Source organism: Micropterus dolomieu, unplaced genomic scaffold, assembly GCF_021292245.1.
Source record: "Micropterus dolomieu isolate WLL.071019.BEF.003 ecotype Adirondacks unplaced genomic scaffold, ASM2129224v1 contig_11328, whole genome shotgun sequence".
In the NCBI taxonomy this organism is placed as follows: Eukaryota; Metazoa; Chordata; class Actinopteri; order Centrarchiformes; family Centrarchidae; genus Micropterus; species Micropterus dolomieu.
Window position 1 is genome coordinate 43686 of NW_025740314.1, and position 24624 is coordinate 68309.

A 24624-nucleotide genomic window follows, 5' to 3' on the forward strand; every position below is an offset into this window, starting at 1 on the left:
AAATTAACAAATTTATCTTGGGACACCTTGGAAATCACTGCTTTGAAAAATTACAGATTATCCATAAAATGCCACTAGGTGTCAGCAGGGTACATTATATGCCACATGACTACTCTGTCAAGCTTCATTGCTTGGTAGAAATAAAACTATTTCATCTTCAACACTCATGAGGCACCAATACATTCAACACTCAACAGACTTCACGACAGAAAACAATTAAACTGTAGATACTTTAATGGTGATACCTCTGTATCATACAGCATATTCAAACGTACAGCATTATCAACAGTTCAGAACAATATTATATGATGCATTTCAACTTAAGTATAAGGACCAATGTATTACAATACAGTGACTCTTAATGGAAAAATACAGTTCCAACCAATAAAACTAGTGTAATAAGCTGCCAATAAGAAAGCTACAAGTCAAGAAAAGTCACACTATATCCACACCCAACACTGTAAAACCAACTTTCATTCAACAGCATAATCACAACCAACACAACAAACAATACCAGGGCTGTGTCAGTTACAAAAGTACAGCTTATCTTTGGAGATGTGAACCATAAACACCATAAACAGATTAATTATCCTTTTCTTTAATTGCCTCCTTGTTCTTCCTCACTTCTTCAAGCTTCTTGTCCTGTTAGTGATTAAAAACAGAAGAATCACAGCGCTGTAGTTTTCCTTATTTCAACATTAGACATAAAGATAGGTTGATATGCCAATAGGAGCTTACCTTCTCCTTGAATTTCTCATTGAGAGCTGCCATCCGTGCAGTGCGGTTCTCTTTGTTTGCCTCCATCTTCTGATTGAGTTTCTCTTGTGCCATCTTGCTGAAGTTGCAGTTTTCCTCTATGGCCTTCTGGATGACCTCCTTCTCGTGCTCTCGTTTCTCGGCCAAGTGTTTTAACACTTCGGCCCCCTGGCTCTGAGAAATATGACAAAAGAAAATTTTTGCAGTGAATGAACAGAAGTTGAATTCTAAACCCATGTGCTCGGCTTTACAGCCCAGTTAATGATTTTCACAGTGGTGATTTGTTCGCATCTGTTTGCAGTTTTGTTATTCCTGACAATACCTTGCGTCTCTCTTCTGCAGCTTCCAGTTTTTTCTTAATCTCATCCAGTGACATTTCCTTTTTCTTAAGCGGGGACAACGGAAATTCGACCTTGGTATCTGGGGTAGAGGGCTTCAGGATGACCTCAAATGCTTGACCTGAAGCACGCTTGTTCAGCTCCCTTACTTGGATATCTGTAAAACAGGGCATTTGTTAGAGCTCACTGGTACAAGTGATGGTCAAAGCTGTGGCAGATGTATGATAATGTGAGCTCAAAGGTAATGGTCACAACAGCCGCTTTTTCATTACCAGTACCAGCTCAGCTCAACTCGCCTCGCCTCACCTCTACTCGACTCGGTTTGGCCGTGGTTCATTTTCCATTGCAGATAGTACCCCTCAATGTAACTGGTCATAGCGACGCCACACACAACTGCCGCAATGTAATTTTTTAATGCGACACACACACCCACGATCCACACAGCTTTCTCTTGATTTAAGTTAAAATGTTTCAACATTCCTCAGAATATAAAGACAGATAAGCGGAATGAAACCCTTACAGCTGTGTTTTCCTCTGCCGTTGTTGCTGCAGCTGTCTCTGTGACGGTGAGATCAGATGGCTGTGAGCGGGCGGCTGGCCAGCCTCGCAAGCTCCTCCCGCAGGTTGGCGCAGGCTTCCCCCGCCGCTCCTCAACTCCGAAAACTTTCAAGCACATTTTTGTTCCGCCGTGACTTTTTGTAAAACTGTCAATATTTGAAATCTGCACAGTTGATTTCTCATCTCAAAACTTCTCGAAAGTGGATTTAGTGATGAAATAAAGTATGAAAATTGTAAAATATAAAACTCTCTGTTGCCGGTCTCTGTCAGGCACGCGCAATGATGATGCAGTGAGTAGTGACGATTCTCTCTGACGAATAAGTAGTCTGCTGTGTTTTCACGTCACATTTTAGCATCGCCTCAGCTCGTTTGGAACCTCGACGGAGGTGATACGAAAAAAAGTACCTGGAAGCAGGTACAGGTACAACTTTTCCACAAAGGAAAACCAAACAAAGGCGAGTAGAGTCAAGGCGAGCTGAGCTGGTACTGTGCAGTGGAAAAGGGGCTAACATGGCAACATTGCTGCAAATTGCAAAAACTGATTATCAAAACTGTTAACTTGTTGATCGACCAATCAATCGCTTCACTGCCATCCTAGTTTATAAGATTATGCTTCCATTGAGATTCGTTGTCCGACAGAGGGTAAATAAAGAAGGTGGAAGATGCCATCCTGCTACATATTTAGGGTTCACTGCTTTGTCAGAGATCAGAAGAAAACAATAATCCCTGTTTTATGGCAGCATTTTGCATTTTTAATGAAGAGGAAGTAGAAACAAGATCTGACAAAACAAAGACCGTTTAGGTATTGTGTGAGTGCTGGCTTACAGATTGCTTTTTGCAACTTGCTATGCCAACCACATCAAAAAACTCAAGTAACTTGCATATAGTTGTATAACACATGTGACTCCTGCTTATGATTTGAGAGGCCTTAAGGGCATAACTTTGCTTTGCACTACTTTTCTGGTCGACAGCATCCCTGGTTTAGCAGTTATACTGACATTTTTTGTTTTAGTCTACAGCCATACTGGAAAAGTTATCTACTTTTTGAAAATGTATTATTGTATAACAAGACCACTCATCCACATTTATTATTTGCATAGTTGACACCTACCTCCACAGCTTGCCATTTCAGCAGAAATGTTGCCTTTTTTGATAACACTAGAAGAAAACATGAAAAAGATTATCGTCAAGCAGTATATGTTCAAATTTACAAAGTGGATTAGCTTTATGCAGCATTGTCCATGTTCTCTCAGCAGGAGCAGCAGCGGTGATGCAGCTGACATTAACAGCCCAGGTTTTGATATATCAGTCAAGCAAGCCTGTTAAAAAAGTAAGATTTTTTAATTTTTCCTCCTGCTCTGGCCTGTAACAGACTCATCCCTCAACTAAATACACAGTGTTACACTTATGTTGTCTTAGTGGCTACATGTGGATTTAATTACTAATCTTCTCAGAATAAGATCTACACAGCAGTAGGTGCAAGTCATAACATTAATAATAATCTGTTATAAGCAGTCACAACATGTCATGACAGGCAAAACAAGTCCTCCACCTCCCTGATGCCTTATATGAGTATAATGTTAGAAGTGATAGTCACACAGTGGAAGGGTCTCTAGCATGTTAAGGCCATGTGAGTTAATCACCAGTAGGGTAAAACAATGGTGGTGAGTCTGGGGGCCCACTGCTGGAGACTGCACATACGTTTCTGCAAGATGTTATTACCAAAATGGCGGGGGCGGGGCAGTGGGAACGCTGTAACGTTAGACAACCTAATTACACACACACACTTTAAGTACTAATGCACAAAACGTCGTTAAGATAAAGTAATTAACGTTAAAATGATAATGATGAAGAGAACAATGACGTTCCTGACTCGACCGCTAAAGTTAGCTAACTAAACTTATAGTGCCCAATAGTCATAATTACATAATATCGACACAAAACAAAACAAAACAAAACATACACGCAGCCAAACTTTGTGTAAATTGGGTCATCTGCGTGAAGTGTATGGCAGGGTAAAAGAACAATTTATTCCTGTGAGTTTTAAAGGGCGTTTTGAATTTTTCATTATTGCAAGTTAACATTAACTGAACGGCGGCGGCCATAACAACAAAGGCCGTTAACTTACGTAACGTTACTACAATTGACTTCATAATGACTTCATAATGACTTCATAATGACTTCAAAAAGTGTCCTAATCGACCTTTAACTCTTTCAACATGCTGTTTAAATTGTCTGAAAGCCTGGTTAAAACATTTGCATAAAGCTATTGTTCTCACCGTCAAGTGCTTGAGCTTGAAGAGCAAACCTCTGCCAGGTTCTTCTTCTTTCCTTTCAGACCGCCAACATCTGCACCTTCGCGCAAAAATCCACGTCACCAGAGTTGTTTGCATTCATTGGTCCAAAATCCACCAATCACAGAACGTTTTGAAACTGAGCGCCAGGACCTGCAGGCCAAAATAACAGACACAAAGTTGGCAGGCAACCTCGTGGATGTGAGAGCAAAACAAGTCTGACAAGACCCTGCACATTATATAACTGTCAATTAAATCATCCACATCAGCCAAATATGGCATCATAGATATTCAATGTTACACAGAAAGGAAATTTCTGATAAGCGTTAGTTTAAAAACTATAGCAAAGAAGGTTTGGTATGTTTCACAATGCTGTATAGGCTACTTGGGTGTGTATAAGATCATGATAACAGTTTTTATTTACACTCATAACAAACATTTTGCAATAGTTCACTTTTTTAAATCTCAACACTCAATCTGGACTAACCCTAGCAACCCAACAAGACACTAAATTAGATCTACTGTAGCCTAAATTATACTGCAATTACCTATCTAAAGAAATCCATCCATCCATCCATCCATCCATCGTCAACCGCTTATCCTGCATACAGGGTCGCGGGGGGGCTGGAGCCAATCCCAGCTGACATCGGGCGCCAGGCGGGGTACACCCTGGACAGGTCATCTAAAGAAATCAAAAAGCTTAAATTCCTAAATGGAACATTCAACAGTGAGTGCCTATTTTCATTCCTTGATGAAAGACATTTGCAAATGAGGAATCCGGAACGTTTTGTAATTGTATGAGATAATGTGTTGTTTTACTGCTCTCTTCATAGACAGCCTATCTCAGGATGGTGTCACTTTTTCTCCCACCTTACTCTCCATTCCAAGTCTTTTCCCCATGGAGGTGGAAGGTTTATGACCACCAGCCACATGATCAGACATCCCTCTTGGACACAATGAATGCTGGATGTGTGGATGTAATAGGCGATCTGCAGAAGATTTCCAGGGATGGCTCAGACATACAAAAAGATAATTTACCATATTGCAAGAGAGGACATACAGTGTGATGTGGATGAGAACTGTTCAAAATCAAAAGACAGGACTGACCAGCACTATTGTATTTATGTATGTATGGTGAATATGTAGAGTTTTGTTTTGCATTAGTGGAATTACTTAAGTTTCCATTTGGGCACTTGGAATTACTCTGTGCAAAAAAAAACAAATAAAGCCCGCTCAAGTCTATTGCAGCATTTTGCATTAATTTCTGTGACATTCTGTAAGGTAGCACAATCCATGCAATTAGGTCCCATTCTGTTTGTTGTAATGGAATCTTGATTTGTGTCACTATACTGTAAAGACATATATACATAAAATAGACTAAAAAAAACTGCTGTGCTGAGCTGCATTTCGGTAAAGAGAACTGTGTGAAGAGATCTGAAAAAGTAAGAGAAAGTATAGAGAAATGTGTGTTACCAGTTGTAGAAAACTCCAATGCAAAAACTGTATGATCAACCAGTTGTTTTCCTTTAAATATATTTTTTGCCCAATGTAGTCTACATAAAAAACAGATTAACTGGTAACCCTTCTATTTGACACAAACACAAACTGAGCTTGACACAGGTGGCAAAAAACAATAATATCAATAAAGCATTGTACATTAATTAGGACATAGCTCATGTTTTGTGTCATATGAGCTAAACACAGAGACAGGTATTGCTTTTGTTCGCCAAAAGTGATTCACAGACAAAGAAATACACCGTATGTTATGTGATATGGGGTCAGACGGCAGACAGGTCTAATTCCCTGTTGGTCATGAAATATCAAGGTGATAAAACAATGTAGGCCTACAGTTTATTGTTTGAGCTATTAAAGATCTGCCTGATGATGAATGATGCACTGTGTTCCTCTTCCTTTTCTATTTCTTTTATTACTTACGCAAAAAAACTGGGCAGTTTCACCACCTCGGGGATGTAATACCATGAAATCAAATATTGTAGTTCATTATGTAGTAACAGGTTATGGTCCATTTGAATTTTTACTCCAACAATGACCCAAAAGTTTTGCCCAAAAGTATATTATAGTTCATGAGTCATTAAACTGGAAATAGAGTAATATGGGGCAGGTTTAATGCAATAGATGTATCACTTGAATTAAGTCAGTTCTCCCAGGTTAAGTGTAAAGTGTTGCATGTATTTGCAGAACAGAAAAGTCTTCAAAAAGCCACAAACAAGCCCGTGTTTAAGGTGAAAACTACAAGAATGTTCTTGGAGTGGGAGCAGCTGCGTCCTACGAACAATAAAAAAAGGGAAGTAGACATCAGCTGCCTACTGCTGCCAGCCAAGTGAGCGCATCAGTGCCAGAACAAAGAGGTCATTATAGGAGACTTACAGGGGTATGTGGTAAAAATGCCCAATGGATGACACTGTCACAGTTAGCTTTTCAGTCCCTACCTATGGTCCCTTCCTGCAGCCACACACTCTCATCCCCTCTGCATTACTCTATCTGTCCCAACTCCTCAGACCTGCCATCCTCAAGCTGTCCACCAGATGTCCTCAGTCCTTCCCTCCTGCCCCCATCACCAGAATGACTCACACCTGTTCCCATTTCTTGCATCAGCCCTGCAGTTACCAAGAGGGAAATGCTGCATTCCAGGCAACTCAGAACTCGGAAATTTCCGTTCTCCAACTACAAAAACTATCCTGGAACACCACTTGAAGTCGAATTTCCAACTTGTGAACTCGGAGAATAAATATGTACCCCGACTTCACGAGTAGCAGCTGAATGACGTCACAAAACAATCGCAGCTCCCATGGAAGCACACACTGTAGCCTACATGGTAAACCATAAACTAAAAGGCAACAAAAAGTATATTTGCATGTATTTAAATTAAAATAATACATATACGATCATATAGTAAAACCTGTTCTGCATGTACATTGATGTAGAAATATGTTAGGCCTATTAGGTAGCCTTGCTGGCTACAGTAAAAAATCTTATAAAGTCATCTTCTCTGCAAACAAGTTATTGTTAAAAATGCCAAAACATTAGGAAGTGTAATCTACAACATTGACTGAATTGAGGGTTACCAACTGATGCAGCTAGAGGAGTACACAGAACTAGTAGCCTAACGTATAGTATTTATGTCAGTTGTTGCAGTTAAACTGCCATCCTTTGAAGTAACACCTAAAACACTGCTGAGGGTGCAACTGTGTGTCCACTTTGTCACGGTCAGCCATGGTTTTTGTTCACTTTCGGCGTCATGCACCACCATGCACCTGGAACGCTTTGAGGTCAGAAGTCAGAAGTTTCAACTGGGAAAAATCGCAGTTCCGACCGGTCTCGACCGTGGCAATAGCCCTGTAGTAGTATTTTATTGGTCCAAAACTGGCTTCACTGCTCTCCATTAAAACCTGCGGGGTGGCCTACTGTCTATGGCAGTTACCTGGCCTGCTCCGTCCACTCCTCACCTGCAACTTCTTCAGCTACATGTTTTTTGTCCCCCCAATGCCATGTTGTGTTGCTCTGTGCGTGTATCTTGGGTCCCTGTAGCTGACGCTAAATCCAGCGTAAACCCGTTTCCATGACAACACCGGAAGTCGCTCGTTCGCGACCTTTACGACGATAAAGTCGTTTCGTAATGCAATTATAATATGTCTTGTTTACTGTAATTCTGAGTAATAGTGTGACTTAAAGCTGTTTTTACATTGCTCTTGTTAAATTTATGAAGAAGAGAAAGGTTTTATTGCTAGTCACATGACTGTTACTCGGAAGTATTGAGAGTAGCGCCAGAGAGAAGAGAGAGTGGCGGGTGAGTGAGGACAGCGAACTTTTAAGCTCCCGTCTGTTATTCTACAGCTGGTCTACCAGGCGAACACGGTAATAATTATTGAGTTAAATTATTAAGCACTGTTTAATGTTATTTACAGGAAAATGTGAGACACATTGTATCGGTCTGTATAAGAAATAAGAGACAGTATATAAACGTTGTTTTGGGGTGCCTTGTGCTTGAAACGGTTTTGTTTATCTTCTAGTTTTCACGGTGTTCCGTGATACTCCAGAGAAGAATAAATGTGAATGTGGACATCAGTAAGAAGCGTGGACTCTTTTTATGACCAGTGTAGCTATAGTCCCTTGTTTCTGTCTGCATTACCTGGATTTGATCTTTGCCTGTTTATTGGACTTTGGATCCCTGTCTGCACTTTACTAGATTTGTTTTCTTGTGTTGCACTGGTTTCGACCTGCATAAGCCTTTTGTACTTCTAAACTGAACTGCACCAGATGTGCCTCTAGCATCTGTACTTGGGTCCTACCCCAGTATTAAGTACTCCACCACATCCATTGACACAAACTGAAACCTAAACAAAATTGTATTTAAACTTCACAAATTGGTGTTCTCCTGTAACCCTCCCTATTTTTTGAAAACCCATTTACTCGTTATACTCAAAGAATCTTGGGATTGCTTAACCTTCTTTTGACTGTAATCAGTGATATACACCAGTATAATATTAAAACCTAATCCCAGAGTTGTACCCAATATCACACTAATCACAATACATGGTCTTCTCTCACTACCAGAAGATCCCTACTCCGATTTGAGGTGAGATGCAGTAATGAAATACATTCGATAGAGAGTTTGAATAACTGTTAGATATATTATTTACCACCCTGACCCTCCAAAATTGTAACCCATCAGTCTTTTTAGATTAGTACAAAGATAATCTTTGGATGCATGTTTTGTACAGAAGTGGTGCATCCTACAAAAAAATATTAGAATATTTCTATATAACTGTAGGATGTTACATGCAGGCTGGACTGTGGATTACATATTTAGAGCTACAGAAATCATCAGCTGACACTCATGTCTCTTGCTTTTATGGTTTATTGGCTCTCTCTGACAAGAAGCAGATACCAACAGCTTGCAAAGCCCCCACTACAGGCCTGAGTCTGGACTTCAACAACATGCAGTCACTGACAGACATTCTTCCTGTTAATCTCAGTCCTGCAAACATCCCACCTGTCTTCATTCATCCTAAACAAATAATAAAGACTGGCACAGATGGTTGGCATTACAAAGGATTTTCTTTAACTGCCTTATATCCAGCCACCAGATGCTTCAGGCGAATTAACATACCCTCTAGAATAAGAATACATGATAAACGGCTCTCTAATGTTCTACCAGAGTAGATTTCATGTGTAAAACAGTGGTTAAATGCTGCCACCTAGTGTTTGACAGAGAAATCCACTTGACGTGTAAATCACAGGTGGCAAACTAAAATACAACAAAAAAATAATTATGTTTGGTATTCCACCAACAATATCATGGTGGTATTCTGAAAGTGTTTCTAGATTTCGTTTATAGTAATAATTTTAGCAATTTAGCAATATGAAGTAAGTATCTTGTGCATTGCACATGGCATCCATTAAATGAACATAATCCACTCATGTTGAACACATTTATGGTTTGTTGCAATGGACACTTTGTCTTTTATGGTTATAGGCTATTCCTTTTGAGTTTATTTTCAACCACAAACTCAATAAAATACGTGTTTCGTTAATTGAGGAATGCCAAAGCTGATCAATTTGACTTAACTTACAAGTTTTCAATACACCTACTTACTAGAGAATTAGAGTATGTGGCACTGAAACTTACCTTGTTCCAGGTTATAAAAGGTGCTATTAATATTTAAAGCCCCCCTCCAGTGTATTTTGACATTTCTATGATATTTCATATTTTTCTGAGTCATTTCCTTACAATGTTGATTACCCACATAGTTCGCCAAATATCTTTTGACAAATAACTTAACTTTGTGCCAGGGGCGGCTTGTACATTAGGGCGACCGGGCGACCCACCGCCAAGCCGGGAAAGGCGATTTTTCTCACGCTTTCTACCACACTGTTAGTTAGCTGTGACTGTTTTCGACAGACAGTTTGTCTCTGAATATCGCTGTTCAATCAGCGTCAAGTCGTGTTCCGTGGAGTCCTGCCTCTTTTGGTGCGATTTCAGTCTGGTTGTAAATCGCCCAGATCTCTCTCATCGACTTTCATGTAAAGGCAGTTTTTTCGAGCTGCGGCCGCTGCAATGCAATCTCTATGGGTTCCGGGAGGGCTCGCACGTACGTGTTTACGTCATGCGCCCAGCAGCAGAGCTTCGCTTCTGCCAGAGCCCTTTAAAGAGAGAGTCGCGTCAGCGGGGGTCCAAAATGCTACATCGTCACGTGGTTCATGGAGACCGCAGATAGTTCTAGGCCTAGGCGGGCAATTCAAAATGAGCGAGAGAAACGACAAAACGGCGATTTTAAGCGATTTCTGGTAATTTATACAATAAATGTGTTGATTTACAATATTTGCACAGCACAGTGACACGTGTATGTAGTTACATTACTATATTTTTTTTAAATTATTTTTGACAATAAAAGCTACACTCACCTACCTTGTGGACATTTTTTGGCCAACCTTACATTGGAAAATGTTCCTCTTGAAAACACGTTTAAAATTCAGATCAGATTTACCTTTCTAACATTCCTTTTAGTAATCCCATGGTACCAGGGTTAATTGATCTTAATGACTAATGTAATCTTTATGACTTCAGATAGAACAGACAAGTGACTATCTGGCTAAATGTTTGGTTTATTAAAAACATCACTGCAGATCATCTTCAGGCTCCACTGAACCCCCTGTGATTCTTGTGCTGAGAGAGGGAGAACAAGAGAAAGAGTTAGACAAACCTACACATCTGTAAAGATTCATCCAGGTCATGTTTAACCAAGAAAAGTTGAATCGGGAGCATCTGGACGTTTTAGAAGAAGTCCAGTTGCTCTCAATTCAACCTTTCTAGTAAAAGGCTAGAGGTTTGATTGAGAAAGTTATGGATAGTTAAATTTTGGAACTTCATTAACAGCTTTTGCTGCTGATGTTGCAGTAACTAGATAGTTTGTTAGTTAGGGAATGTTTTTATTTTTTCAAACAGTTCTCACATACAGGAACTCTGATGATGATTTGATATGAATTTGTACAAAGTAATTGTGTAATTAGAGTAAACATATCCAGTAAGAATTGAGTGTTCACCAATATGGTGCATTCAGCCACTATGATGTATTATGTGGGCAAATAAACCTGAATTGTTGTGTGGAAAATACGCTCATAAACTAAGACAGGATGCAGACACTGAGAGAAGGGAAAGAAAATGATAAAACATTTTAAGTATGATTTCTTAAATGATAATAAAATATTTTATTCATACATGCACCACTAATATATTAAAATAAAATTAAATACCACCCCCCAAAAATACGTATTTTAAAATAAATTATTCATTTATAAGCTGCCCCTGTTTATATTGTGTGCTGCTAACTTTATCCATTGCCAGTATGTTAATTTGTTAACTGTTTTAATGTTAGTTTAGTGGGGGAAGTCCACTAACATCTTTTAATGCACATGTTAAATTGATTCAGTTGTGCTAAGAACATATAATCTCGTTATTTACACGTCTTACCTTTCAAAAGTGCATCCCAGATAGCATTTTCTATTGCAGCTCCGCTGCGCTGCTAGCATTTGATGCTAACTTCCGGGAACTTTTCAGACGCTCCAGGATCCGCCATTGCTGTGAAAAACTGGTCCATTGGAGTGAACGGAGATGACGCGACTCTCTCTTTAAAGGGCTCTGGCTTCTGCCACCTGGAAACGACTCGGCGGTCCTCCAGCTTGTTGCTCTCACTACAACCAGCCGCTGTACAAAACGTACGTTCAGGCTGAAAATTCGACCGTGGTGTTGTGTCGGGAGATGCAACGACTTTACCAGCGGTGAGTAAGACACAGTATAAATAATACATGTAATTTGTTAAGCTATGAGGAGAAGAAAAGTCCGCTAGCCACTAATTTATGCCCTGTAAAATGCCATAGGCTAAGCTAATAATCTTGATAGTTACTATTAAGCCGAATTTTATGCTTATGTTAAATGTGATTGTTATTAAGCCATGTTTTATGTGTGGTGGTGTAGTCAATTTAAAGTTAGCTGCGCTTAACCAGTAACAATTATTTTATGTGTTGTTTTTTCTTTTATTGCCAGAAACCGAAGAAGAAAGAGGAGGTAGCATGATGTGGCCACCACTGGGATCTTGTTAGAGGGCAAAAAGAAGAAGAAAGCAACACAGAAAATAAACCAAAAATAACAGAATATGCCTTTTATATTTCCCCTTACACGCCTTGATTTTTATGTGTAAATACAGAGTGAGAATGGGAGAACAGCACATAGCTCATTGTTGTGTGCTTTGTGATTATAGAGTACAGGAGAACAGTGGTTACTTTAACACAGTCCACACCCCTAATAATACTGTCTTATCTACAGGATAACAAGTGGATTTTTTACTACTCTCTGCTTACCTTATTAGTCTTGTGTAATGTGTGTAACTTAAAGAATGAAAATAAATACTGTGCTCCTCTGTACCCCATTAAACATTTAAGATTATGTATCCACCTTCATATACACCATATGTGACATTATTACATAACTGTAGCCTATTACTTGAGACGGGTCCCTTAGCTGCAAGGCAAGATAAACTGTAAATAATTTTATTCATTGCAAATCATCAGCCCAGTGCTACTGCGCTTTATTCTGGATTTATTGTTCCTAAATAAAAGGTTTGTCACAGCTAAATCAGATGATTGTGAGATTCATTCTTTTTTTCATTATTGCTAAAGTAGTTGCCTTTACATCCAAAGGTCTAAAGATCTGTTGATCTGTGGACTATTCATTCATTGTAGACACTGACAATGAACTTCAGGATGTAGCTGTTCACAAATACTGTACAGTATGTAGCCTAAGGAACAATCCTTGTCTTATAGCAGACTAAGACCATTGAACTGGTCACCTTAGCCATCATCGCAACAATTTGTAGTTAGCTAGCATAGTTGTTGCAGAAAGTTAGCTACCAGAGGGTCTTCATTTTATTTTTTAGTTTCCTCCTCTTGGTTTAGTGTGCTGTTCATTTTCATTATGGCATCTGTGCGTGCGGTGTTGGAGGAGATATGACAGAAAACGCGTCGCACTTTCACCTGCCACCTTCTTATGTAACTTTACATTCTGCAACATGCATTTTACTGACGGCCGTTTTACCAGTGCAGCGGAGGCTCCCCCCACACCCCCGCGGTAAAGGAAGCGCACCATAAAACGTAGTGGGAGTTATCGTGTGCAGTGCGTGACAGGACCATCGACTGTATGATTGATAACAGCTGATACGCGCACATTAGTTTCTATCATGGGTAAGTTACTCCTACTACTCCTGCCAGACAGTAAAGTGTAACGTTACTAAACATGCCAGTGTAGTGACAGCATATCGTTAGTGAACACTCCAGCCGCTCAGTTTTTGGTTGTCATGGTAATGTATTACGTCCGACTACACACCCCTATTCTTTCTTTGAGAAAGAACGTTCACCAAAAACGGCAGTTAAAACTGGCTGGAGGGGGCTTTAAGTCACTCTGTGCCCCCTGCTGTGCAGGTGCACTACCATCAGCAGGGGCTTTTGAAGAGCCTCCTGTCTGCACCTGACAAGCTCTTTCAAACAACAGACATTCAGATCCTGGGATGCTGAGCAAGAGGACAGATGGTTGGTTGCAAAAGCCCTACACTTACTGTCTTGTTATCCAGTGTGCTCTGCAGAAACACCTAGACTATTTTGGATTGGCAGAAATAAACAGGGCCACAGCACAGACAACAGTTTAAACTTTAGTCGCTTAACCACACAAAGATGTGTCATCATTCATAGAAATGGCACATCTTGGCAGTGCCTGACTCTGGCCATTTTTTGGATTAGTCAAAGTCTGACTGTAATACACGTAACATACAGTATGTAGTAATGATGTGTATATAAATGATACATGATGTGATATTCTAAAAGTGTTTCTAGCAACATTAATAGTTTATGGTAATATTTTATCAATTTGGCAAAATGCTTAGGTGGTCATTGTGATAGCATTAGTTTGAGTTTATTCACAGTACCACTTCAAACATTACAAAAATACAATTAAGGGTACAGAATCAGTTCTTATTTATTATCAATATAATTTGTGACCAATGTGAATTATATAATTTAAAAAGCCTTCAGTATATTATACAACACATGTATAGGTAGTTTTAGGTGAGACGCCATCCATGTCAAATGCAAGTTCTCGGACATCCCATGATGTTTGCCCGAAATGAGCTCTATCCATTCTCTGGATGTGACTCAGCTCAGATTCAAAAGAGCCTGTGAAAACCTGTAACATACCCAAATGGCTGTGGCCTGGGGTACCTCTGTGGCCCCTAAGGGTTTTGGGTGGCACAATAAATTCCCATAAAGCTACCTTAATGGCCTATCCATTTTTTATAGCAGCCAAGGCACAACGAAGCACCTCTTCGCCATAGCCACCACAATCAGTTTTTCTTTTGTAATCTCTCATCTGAAAAGAAAAATAATTGTATTTTATAAATTTCTTTAGGAGCACTGACCCTTAATTTTTTAAAATGATGATAATAATAATAATAATAATTGAACTTTTCTAATTAGGCTTACTCAAAGCAGTTTACAGGGTGAACACACAGGGTAAAATAACGTTACAGATAAAATAAACTATAAGAAGCTGATTAAAAGCCAGCTGATCATGTGATACACTGTTACTAGCTTGCCTATAATTTATATCTCAGACTTTTTAACAGTGAGGCTGCTAGTAACTGGCACAATTAGATTTTATCTACAGCTTATTTTAAATGACAAAATATATCTCATTACCTCAGAATCGCTTTGATCAAAAACGTGCAAAAATTTTGAAGAAAGAGAAAATTTGTAGTTGAGTAAGACTAGCGGCAGCCAGACGAAATTGTGGCCTCTTGTTTTTGTTTCAAAGCTTGGTTAACTGTGAAGACTTATTTTGAAAAGCAGTCCAGCAACTTCCGACTGTTTATCTTCTGATCAGACTTGATGTAACGTTACAGGAAAGCGAAGGGCTGCTGTACAGTACCGTTTAATTTCAGCGTTCTCCTGTCAAAAATGGGGGCTTGTTTGGCCTTGTGCTCTTTAGCCAGCTGTGTAAGTATCTAATCTCTACAAATATTATCTTCGATACTAACGGAAAGCTTTAAAGCTAACGTTATAAACTAGCGTTAATTCACTGTCGTCTTCCTCATGTAGGACTAACGTTAGCTAAGGAGGTAACGTTAACGTTAAGCGCTACGTGACAGTCAACCTAAACGCTCAAACTATATTTTCTACACGTTAAAATTAGTTACTGACATTAAATACTTAGCTAGCTGTACTGGACATACAGCTAACGCTATACATTTGAAGGAAGTTAGCTTAGCAAGATTGTGAATCAGCAGGGCAAATAATGGTTGAGGTAACGTTAAGTTAGTGGTCAGAACAGGCCATTTAAGTTAACGTACACTAACTTCAGTCACATTTGACCCAACTAGATTAAATAATTAACGCTATGTAGTTACTGGCACATCAAATTTGTATTTCATGGCTTACTGTTAGTTCTCTTGTTGGACAAAAGTCCCTGGTCGGGTCGAAACAACAGTAGTTATCCTTAGCTTTGACAGTTTAAATAAGCCAACTAAGTAACTGACAGTATCTTCAGATTAAATAAGGCGGATTGTTTGTCTTTCTCTGTGAGATCATAAAAGCCAGGTGGCACCTTTTTTCTTGACAAACTGGGATCACCACGGCTGTTTTGAGTCGTGTGTGAGATATGTGGGATGCTTATCCACTTCGATCCAGAATTGGAAACTAGCCCAGTATATCTAATGGAACAAAACCTTTTGACTAATGTTCTGCCAAAGCACATTCAAGCCTGCCCTGCCTAAAACTTTAACTTTATTAATTTTCTCCCACTCCTTTGCCATCCTCCTCATCACTCATAGGCATCCTGTCTGTGTGGCTCAGCACCATGCCTTCTGTGTGGCTGCTGTCCCTCCTCCAATAACTCCACTATCACCAGGCTGGTTTTCTCTTTCTTTTTGCTGCTGGGGACCATGGTGTCAGTCATCATGATCCTTCCTGGAATGGAGGCACAGCTCCGTAAGGTAAGATCTCTGTTCATCTTAGTGCTATTTAATTAGTCTTCAGGGTTATGTAAGATTTCCTGCATTTACTCTGCCACATTCTTTCTTTTAAATACTTTCTAGACAAGCTTTATTACAAATTTAGTTTTTTCTGAACTTCTGCTGTTTTGCAGATCCCGGGATTGTGCCAGGGAGGAACTGCTTTACCCGGTGTGGAAAACCAAGTTAACTGTGATGTCATTGTGGGCTACAAGTCTGTGTACCGAATGTGCTTTGCCATGACCTGCTTCTTCTTTCTGTTCTCCGCCATCATGATTCGTGTCCGTAGCAGCAAAGACCCACGTGCAGCTGTTCAAAATGGGTGGGCACTTTATAGGGCTCATGTGGAATACATATGTTGAGGGATGGAGGCAGATTTGCATTTGCTGCTACTTGGTGTCTGCTGTACTGATGATGGGTTTGTAAATGGTTTTTTTTTCCCAGGTTCTGGTTCTTTAAGTTTCTGATCCTGACTGGAGTAACAGTGGGAGCTTTTTTCATCCCTGATGGAACATTTAATACTGGTAATAACATGCTCTGTTGAATTACAATAAACAGTGATATACTGTACTGTCTTTTTCTTGAGCACACAATGACTTTGTGTTTGTCAGTGACTCGGCCAGGAAATTGTATCAGCTGTGTCTGTTTCCTTTTCACTTCACAGTGTGGTTTTACTTCGGACTGGTAGGATCCTTCATCTTCATTCTGATCCAGCTTATTCTTCTCATCGACTTTGCCCACTCCTGGAACAAGGCATGGGTAGAAAATGCTGAAAATAGTGACAACAAATGCTGGTTTGCAGGTGAAGCATTCACTTGAAAGGAAGCCACGTTAAGCTACTTATTTGCCAAATGATGAATTATACACTTGACATAATATTTGAATCCATTAGACCTATTGGCTCTGCTGCCCAAGTCAGCAACACAATTATACTAGTGGTTTTAAGCCATTCACGTTGATGTATCGTCATGTATTTTCTAGGCCTGCTGTCTTTTACCTTCTTCCACTACGCCCTGGCTTTCACTGCTGTGGTGCTTTTCTACGTTTACTACACACAGCCTGACAACTGCACAGAGCACAAGGTCTTCATTAGCCTCAACCTTATCTTCTGCGTCATCATCTCCATTGTCTCCATCCTACCCAAGATACAGGTACAGTGTTGACCAGTCAAAGGCCATGTCCATACTAATGCGGATTTGAAAACAGTTTTCCCATTTTGGTTTTCCTTCCATACTAAGCCAACAAAAAAGAGAGAGACAAACACCCCAAAAACTGATTTGAGTAATTTTTTCCAATCTCAGCTGAGTTTTTAGTAGAAGGACATCCAAATACAGTGACGTTCAAGGCAGCTTAACATTATTTTACATTATGCAGTTGTTACATTTTGGCCAATTAATTTAGCGTCTGTTTGTCCTATTTGTTACAGAAAGCCCAGCCATACTCCGGTTTGCTCCAGGCTTCGATCATCTCCCTCTACACCATGTATGTCACTTGGTCTGCAATGACCAACAATCCAGGTGAGTCTCCTGTGTGCTGCGGCTCTCCCCTGTAGTTTTTGGTTGCATGCTCATTTCCAATTATACATACTCACTGTTTTCTTTCAACACATGTATTTGCTGATTATCTGCTGCAGCATTTTGATCATACAGGTGAGTTTACCATGGCACGCTATAGGAACAAAGAGCTGCTTTGTGCTCATAGTTAGCATACCCTCCTTGTTGTGTGATCTACGTTTCCCAAGTGAATGGCAATAAGAAAGCTTGTGGGGACTGTGATTGTTTACACCAACATTGAAAGTGGCATCTCTCCTACCCGCACAGAATTTCACCTTTTCACCTACAGAACTGTTTCTTTTGAGTTTTGCTTATGTTCACACTGCACGTACTTTTGTCTTTTCTAGATATTATAGGCAACAGATGCTTATAATATATCGCAATATGGACCAAGTTTTTTCCAGTACGCAATACACATACATCATTCGTTAAAAAGAAAAAAGACGCTTGACAGGCAAGACAAACAAGACAGGAACAGACAAACCAGGCTGATGGGACAAAATATTTTCCTATAAATTTGTTAAAGCAAAATAAAAATGGATAATTAAACCAAATAAATTTAGAAAATAATACTATACTGATGAATCATAGATTAGGAGCCATTTGTGAAGAGAAAAAGGAATCAGTGCTGGAGGTACTGCAAGAAGGGGGACCAGGTGTTTTCATAGGATGTGATGTTGTTTTTCAGAGATGCTGGGGGTTTGTTTTGTTTTTCTTCCTATATTTAGATTTTAGTGGTCTGTGAGTAGACTGAGCCAATGGGAAATGAATAACTTGGTTCTGTCTTCCCATTTCAGTAATAGGACGTTTTTGACAATGATTAGTGCTAATAATATGAATGTTTTGAGGTGTTTGAGAGTGTGTTAAGTAGAGACGTCAGCAAAGAATGCAATGATGGGGCATTGGGAGGTGCTGAGGCTGAGAATATCTGACAAGTGCACCAGTTAAAAACAGTAGTTAGTATACAACAGAAACATACAACAGCGCAAAAACTTTTCTTATTGTTTGGTTTTGGCAGTGAAATTCAAGAAAACACTAGTGTGGTGGAACCCTGTTCAGAGGAAACCTGCGTTTTCACATTTATTTCAGTGTAAGGCAGAGTAATGTATTTATGGGCAGGAAAACATGTACACTTTGTTATTGATAGACATGTGTTGCCAACTGATCTTACCCCCTTTTAAGTTGTTTGCAGATATTCAGTGCCAAAATTGTAGTTAATTTACATAAGAAAGTAGGGCTGGGCAATAAAACAATAATGATGATTACCACAATATAATTTTCCTTTAATAACAATATAACAAATGTTCAATAAACGTTTGATTTAATTCATTTGATTCACGAAAAAATTAGCACAGGGACTGAAAAAAGATTTGACTTAATTTTACTCATGCATATTTTTTGGAAAAAAGATTTAATCGTTCAATTGTTTTGAATGTTTTATCTCAGATTGGTGAAGTGATCCACTGTTTGGCATAAAGTGTTTGTTCTGAGGTTTAATACCACAATCAACCATCTGGTTTCTTTAACTTTCACTCAGGAGAAAAAAATCTGCCTTTAAACTTGAAAGAATTAATGATTTGACATTTATTGTGATAATTATCAATAATAGATGAAATTTTTATGTTGATAAGGTTTTTTTTCTATAAAAACAAAACAAAGTCCATTATTTCCATTACAGTTGAGGTGGAGTGTAAACAGGCTCACTGTATGATGATGTACATTTCATTATAGTGTGATAATGTTGTCTGCGTGTGCCCTGATGTCTTAGATCGAAACTGTAACCCCAGCCTGTTGAGTCTAGTGTCAAACGTCAGCGCCACTGAATCGTCTGGCAGCACCCCAGGAGTGGTGCAGTTGTGGGATGCTCAGGGCATCGTCGGTTTGATCATCTTCCTCTTCTGCACTCTCTACGCCAGGTAGGTTTAGCAGTGTCAAAACCATTTAAAAAGTGATATTTTATGTTTTTTTATCATCTGTATTATTGTATAACTGTCTTTCTCTGTCTCTTCCCTAGTATCCGTTCCTCCAGTAACACCCAAGTGAACAAGTTGATGCAGACAGAGGAGGGCAGCGGGTCAGGTGGAGAGGGCGTGGTGGGAGAGGACGGCATACGCAGGGCCATAGACAACGAGGAGGAGGGAGTCACTTACAGCTACTCCTTTTTCCACTTCCACCTCTGTCTGGCCTCTCTGTACATCATGATGACTCTGACTAACTGGTACCAGTAAGTATCTCTCGCCAACAGATTGTTAAACATGTAACATAAGGGGCCCAAAGGAATAGTTCCAGGTAGGGCTGGTCTATTAATTTAGAAGTAATCGAAACCAAAATTCAAAGCCTCTAACCGATGTAATTTTCCCATGTCGGTTATTTGGGTTAATTAATCCTGTTAATAATGTGTGTGTTGATTTCCCCTTAAAACATCCTGCCGCGTGTGTAGTAGCGTGACTCCGCCCCGTCCAGTCCTGCTCAGCCTTCAGACCGGAGTCTGAAGCACAGGGATATGTACAGTTGTGGAAACAACTGAGAGACTTTTAATAACGGACACACTGTGACCTACACTGTGCATTTACTGGCAGACTGACAACTTATTACTCACTTTCAGTTTCTGCCCCTCGCTCCCTCTCATTTGCTCGTCCACTCACTCGCTACACAAACACAATGGACTGCAGTTAAAAGATCTAACTCTGCTGCTCTTATAACAACACCTGTCTCGTAGATGTCCTTTGATGAATGGGGAGAGGAAGCTACCAAAGCGTGATTTACCATGCTCACACAGTGTGCAGGTGAAAATAATTTGTTCCACATTGATAGTAAATAATTGAGTGAGTTGCAGCGGTCATAATTCAGCAGCGGTGATGCCCGAATATAGGGGAACCATGTCTCTGTAATGGGCACATCAACATTACCTTATTAAATAACATTTAGATAGCCTAATGGATTAGTGAAATGTGTGAATAAATAAACTCAGTTTTAATAGTTGAGCATATTTAAAGTACAAACCTTGTCAGTGAAATATGTTCAAAACAAAAACAAAATATTCATTCAATAATCGTAATCGAGGTGAATCGATGTTCAGTTAATCGTCATTTTGTTTTAGGTGAAATGATCCAGCCCTAGTCCAGGCTCCTGGAACTGTGCATGCTGGCTTGCTGGCATGGCTTACCGCAAACCTTGATGCCATCATTAACAGAATTTGAGTGTGCTTTTCTTGCCATGACAAATTAAAATGTCTACCGTGAAAAAGGTCTGTTTGGCCTGTGAGTGGAGCATGATAAACGCACAAGACTGTGGTTGAATAGCATAACGTCCTGGTGTGAATTTAATCATAGAATCTTTCCTGTGTTGTCTACAAACTGAAAGCATCTAAACGCAATTCTACTGATATCTCTGACAAAATTATCAGTTCTGAGACGGCCAAATGCTTTGAAATCAGTAGCTTTCAGTAGCTGTTGCACACGCGTTGTAGGCCTTCAATGTGGCCACCAGAGGGCACATTACTTCACCCAAAAGGTATCCATTCTTTGACCACAGATTGTATGTCATTTTCAAAAATCATTAATTCATCATGTTAATAATTCATGGACCAAATGTGGAATAATATCTGTATATAAGTTTCAGTACATGTGTTATGTGGAGTTGGTTTTACTTAATTGTACTTTTCCCTCTGTGTCCTCACTTCAGACCAGGGTTGACCACGCAGACCATGCAGAGCACTATGCCAGCTGTGTGGGTGAAGATGAGCTCCAGCTGGTTGGGCCTCGGGCTCTACCTCTGGACCCTCATCGCCCCTCTCATATTCCCTGACAGGGATTTCAACTGAGCACGCCTTGTCTTTGAGCTGTATTTGGTTGTTTTGTTTTCTTGCCTAGTGTACTAGGCAGTGTGAAGGAGTATATAGGAAGGATAATATAAAGGAAATATGTTTCATTTCTTTGTATTCTTTTTTTAATCTCTCTGCTGTTATTGTGTTTCTGTTGTTTTACTCTTCTCAGTATGATTGTTTGGTGTGATAATAACTACAGACTTTTGAAAGTGTAAGTGGATTTTTTTAATAATTAGCCTGACCTTGATAGGCAACTCCCAACCGTCCCCCTGATGTTGGTGTGATATGACTGTATGAGCTCCATTATGATTTTGCTGAATTTTTGATGCTGGTATATCACAAAGGCTAAGCAACAAGGCACTTTCTCAATACCTCAGACATTTCCGTTACAGATCTCCTTTTGAAAGCCTGTGTCATCAAGCTTCTCTGATTGGCCAGGTCTGGAATCCCCCTGATTAGCTGGACTGTTTTAAGTGCTGGGGGCAACGAGGAGAACCCTTCTTAGGAGCCCCAGAGTGAGGTGAGTGTGAGAGTTAGATAAGACTAATATGACACACCCTACAGATCATAACAGGGCTTCCCTTTTGCTGCTTGGCTGTATGCAAATCCATGTCATTACTCCTTGAGCCAGAGAGTCCTGATAGACCACGAGTCTAATCTCAGCACTTCCTCGTCTGTTCCCAACATAGGGTAACATTTATCTCCGGTGCTATGCCTTTTCCATGTCTGACTGTGTTTGGCCTTGTACAGCCACAGGCGACATTCTGTATCTGTATGGCAGTCTATTTGCAGCAGGGAGACATTTATTGATTCATAGCAGTCAGCATCATGCGATGTGTAGTGGTGCGCATTTCAGGAGGCGAATGCGTTAACTCCACACTACCTGTCCTCTGACAAATGCCATTGTTTTCCAGAATGTTGCAGAGGGTGTTCAGTTAAAAAGAGGGGGATTTTTAATTGTGTACAAAACAATAATGATGCATTTCAGTAATTGTAAAATGCAGTTAAATGGTATTGACTTTCATAGTGTGTTGATGTAATGATGGTACAGAATTTTTTTGCATTATATATTAGTTACCTCAAATTTCAATATGAATAGAATGACTTAAAGTAAGACCATTATATTTTGTATAATGAGTTTGGTACAATCCTATGTTTCAAACCTTGCAATGCCCACACTTATGAATCAGATTTCCTGTTAGGCTGCGTATGAGTGAGAAGTTGGAAATGTTTTTTTTTTTTAAATATTTTTTATTCATCAAACATGTCAAATGTATTGTACATTTTACCATTATCCCCCTACTAAGAGATTATTTAGGTAAAATTGCCAGTGTTGGATCATAACATGTACTATTTCAAAACACTATTTCAAAAGTGCCTTTTTGTGGTCCTGTGTTCTAAAAAGAATTTGACACTAATACTGACGTGTGCTTATTATGCCTTTCCTTACATTGTTTTGAGTCAGTCATTGCATGCCAGTAAGGCAAAGGTCTATGACAGGAATTAACATTGTAATTTATGTATAAACACTGTTTTTAATAAAGATAGAACTCTTGTCTCTCACTCTTTGTGTTGATGGAGGCTCGATAGAAGCTTTACACGTGTGGCCCATGAAAAAGATCAAATGCACTATTTGTCAATATGTCTATTTTGTTTTGTTCGTAGTGTGTATATTAGTGTTGTCTACTCTGTAGTTTGTGTCTGATTTTATTATTGTTATTTTATTATTGTATAAGTAAGCACATCGTGAGCAATGTAGCAATGAGTTAAATTCCTCATATGTTTAGGCCTACACATACCTGGCAATAAAACTGATTCTGAAATAGAAAAACTGAGTAAAATCATCCGTTTTCAGCATGCTGTGAACATGGGAGTGTAAAAACTACTAAATATTTGATAAAAGCAGGATGTGAGCCAGTTTGTGGTTACACTTGATTATTGTTTTACTTATTTACTGAGGTACAATAATTACCGGTAAGGTAATATTAATTCTTGGGGTGATTTAGGTGCCCCATAGATGTTACTCATGGTACATAACACCTCCCTATCTCTAATGGGTCATCAGGGTGCAGGCTCTGTGATCGTTTCTGTACATCAGCCCGTAGATTGGTCATGAGGTATGAGTTGGGGGCTAAGGAGGGGCTAATACCCATATCACAGCATGTTCTGTACTCTGGGTGAAGTATCGTGATAGATGACACTCTAAAAACAAGCAAACGGTATGCCTGACACATCGCTTCAGTGCAAGCACTTTATGTCTGATGGATTGTCATCATCAGTTGGCCTTACTCTGCCATGTCCCCTGCTGGGGTTCCCTGTTTGCTGCTTAAACTGTTAACATGGTTTGTCTCTCCAACAGTTGTGTAACTGAGGACACATTCACATCAGCCACTAATGTCTTGATCCTTTGCTGAGTTTAGCTTCCTGCGACAGAAGTCTAAAGCCAAACTGAAAGCGCATGACTTGTGTATCCAGTAAATAATAATTATAGCTCTGACCAGATGTCACCTCTTAAGCCTAACTGTAAATTGAAGCAGTAAATGTGACCTGTGCTTTGTGCTGGTACAAAGATAGAGCAGTGTGTGCCAGTGCTTGCAGCCTCTGCTGTGTTATTTCCTTCTTGCCTGGCTGGCAGACGGAGCCTGTTGGTTTTGGCTGCTACAGTCACTCGATCCAATTGGCACTGTTTGAAACAGTTCGGGACACTACCTCCTGTCGACTTCCACAACGCCACCCCTCGCTCAGCCTATCCATGACAACCTTGAGCTGATGGATGAGGATGTGTCACAATTTAGTTGTAAGAATGAAGTCTCACTTCCCTTACATGTTGTGGAGGAAACAAAGACTTTCCCCCGGCACTGCAGGGAGAACAACAGCACACAACTGTAAATGTAAAAAAACAAGCACGAGAGAGTAAAGAAAACATACATATTAAAAATTAAAACAGTGAGCAGTGTTAAAAATTGTGTGAGGGAATATAAAGTGCTAATACCTGTAATTTGCTCATGGAAAATAAAAATATCTCAGCACGTGTGTGTGTGTGTAAGCCATTCCATATTCAGCATAGTGGACATTGAAGTAAATAGTATTTTAAAAGGTTGTAATTAGGACCTCACAACTAATGTGATTAAATATGATTGGAAACAAAACACACCAATATCCAACAACTGCTGCAGCAGCAGGGACAGAAGCTCCAAGTCTTGACATTATCTCACTCTAAAGAAA

General features: G+C 39.6%; 2 protein-coding genes and 2 long non-coding RNA genes across 5 annotated transcripts; 2 read left to right on the plus strand and 2 right to left on the minus strand.

Moving 5' to 3' along the window:
* Positions 1-216: 216 nt before the first annotated feature.
* On the minus strand, positions 217-4066 carry LOC123965789 (stathmin-like). Its single transcript, XM_046042138.1, has 5 exons — positions 3932-4066; positions 2764-2810; positions 1079-1251; positions 739-930; positions 217-642 (listed from the first exon to the last, which is right to left on the minus strand). The coding sequence occupies exons 2-5, from the start codon at positions 2777-2779 to the stop codon at positions 583-585; spliced, it is 441 nt and encodes a 146-aa protein (XP_045898094.1). The 5' UTR covers positions 2780-2810; positions 3932-4066; the 3' UTR covers positions 217-582.
* Positions 4067-4569: 503 nt separating this feature from the next.
* Positions 4570-7655, minus strand: LOC123965790. Its single transcript, XR_006823783.1, has 3 exons — positions 7414-7655; positions 4817-4935; positions 4570-4628 (listed from the first exon to the last, which is right to left on the minus strand). It is a non-coding gene; the product is annotated as an uncharacterized LOC123965790 (long non-coding RNA).
* Positions 7656-7769: 114 nt separating this feature from the next.
* LOC123965791 lies at positions 7770-12602 on the plus strand. Its single transcript, XR_006823784.1, has 3 exons — positions 7770-7822; positions 11526-11746; positions 12012-12602. It is a non-coding gene; the product is annotated as an uncharacterized LOC123965791 (long non-coding RNA).
* An 801-nt stretch (positions 12603-13403) lies between these two features.
* On the plus strand, positions 13404-22962 carry LOC123965786 (serine incorporator 2-like). Of its 2 annotated transcripts, none has more exons than XM_046042137.1 (10): positions 13404-13549; positions 15841-16002; positions 16155-16342; positions 16465-16544; positions 16685-16822; positions 17002-17171; positions 17447-17537; positions 19342-19489; positions 19588-19797; positions 21258-22962. In XM_046042137.1, exons 1-10 carry the CDS (start codon positions 13547-13549, stop codon positions 21394-21396), a joined length of 1329 nt encoding a protein of 442 aa, XP_045898093.1. In that variant the 5' UTR covers positions 13404-13546; the 3' UTR covers positions 21397-22962. The 2 variants fall into 2 exon arrangements, with proteins under 2 accessions (XP_045898093.1, XP_045898092.1); XM_046042136.1 differs by lacking the exon at positions 13404-13549 and adding an exon at positions 14851-15007.
* The last annotated feature ends 1662 nt before the right edge of the window (positions 22963-24624 follow it).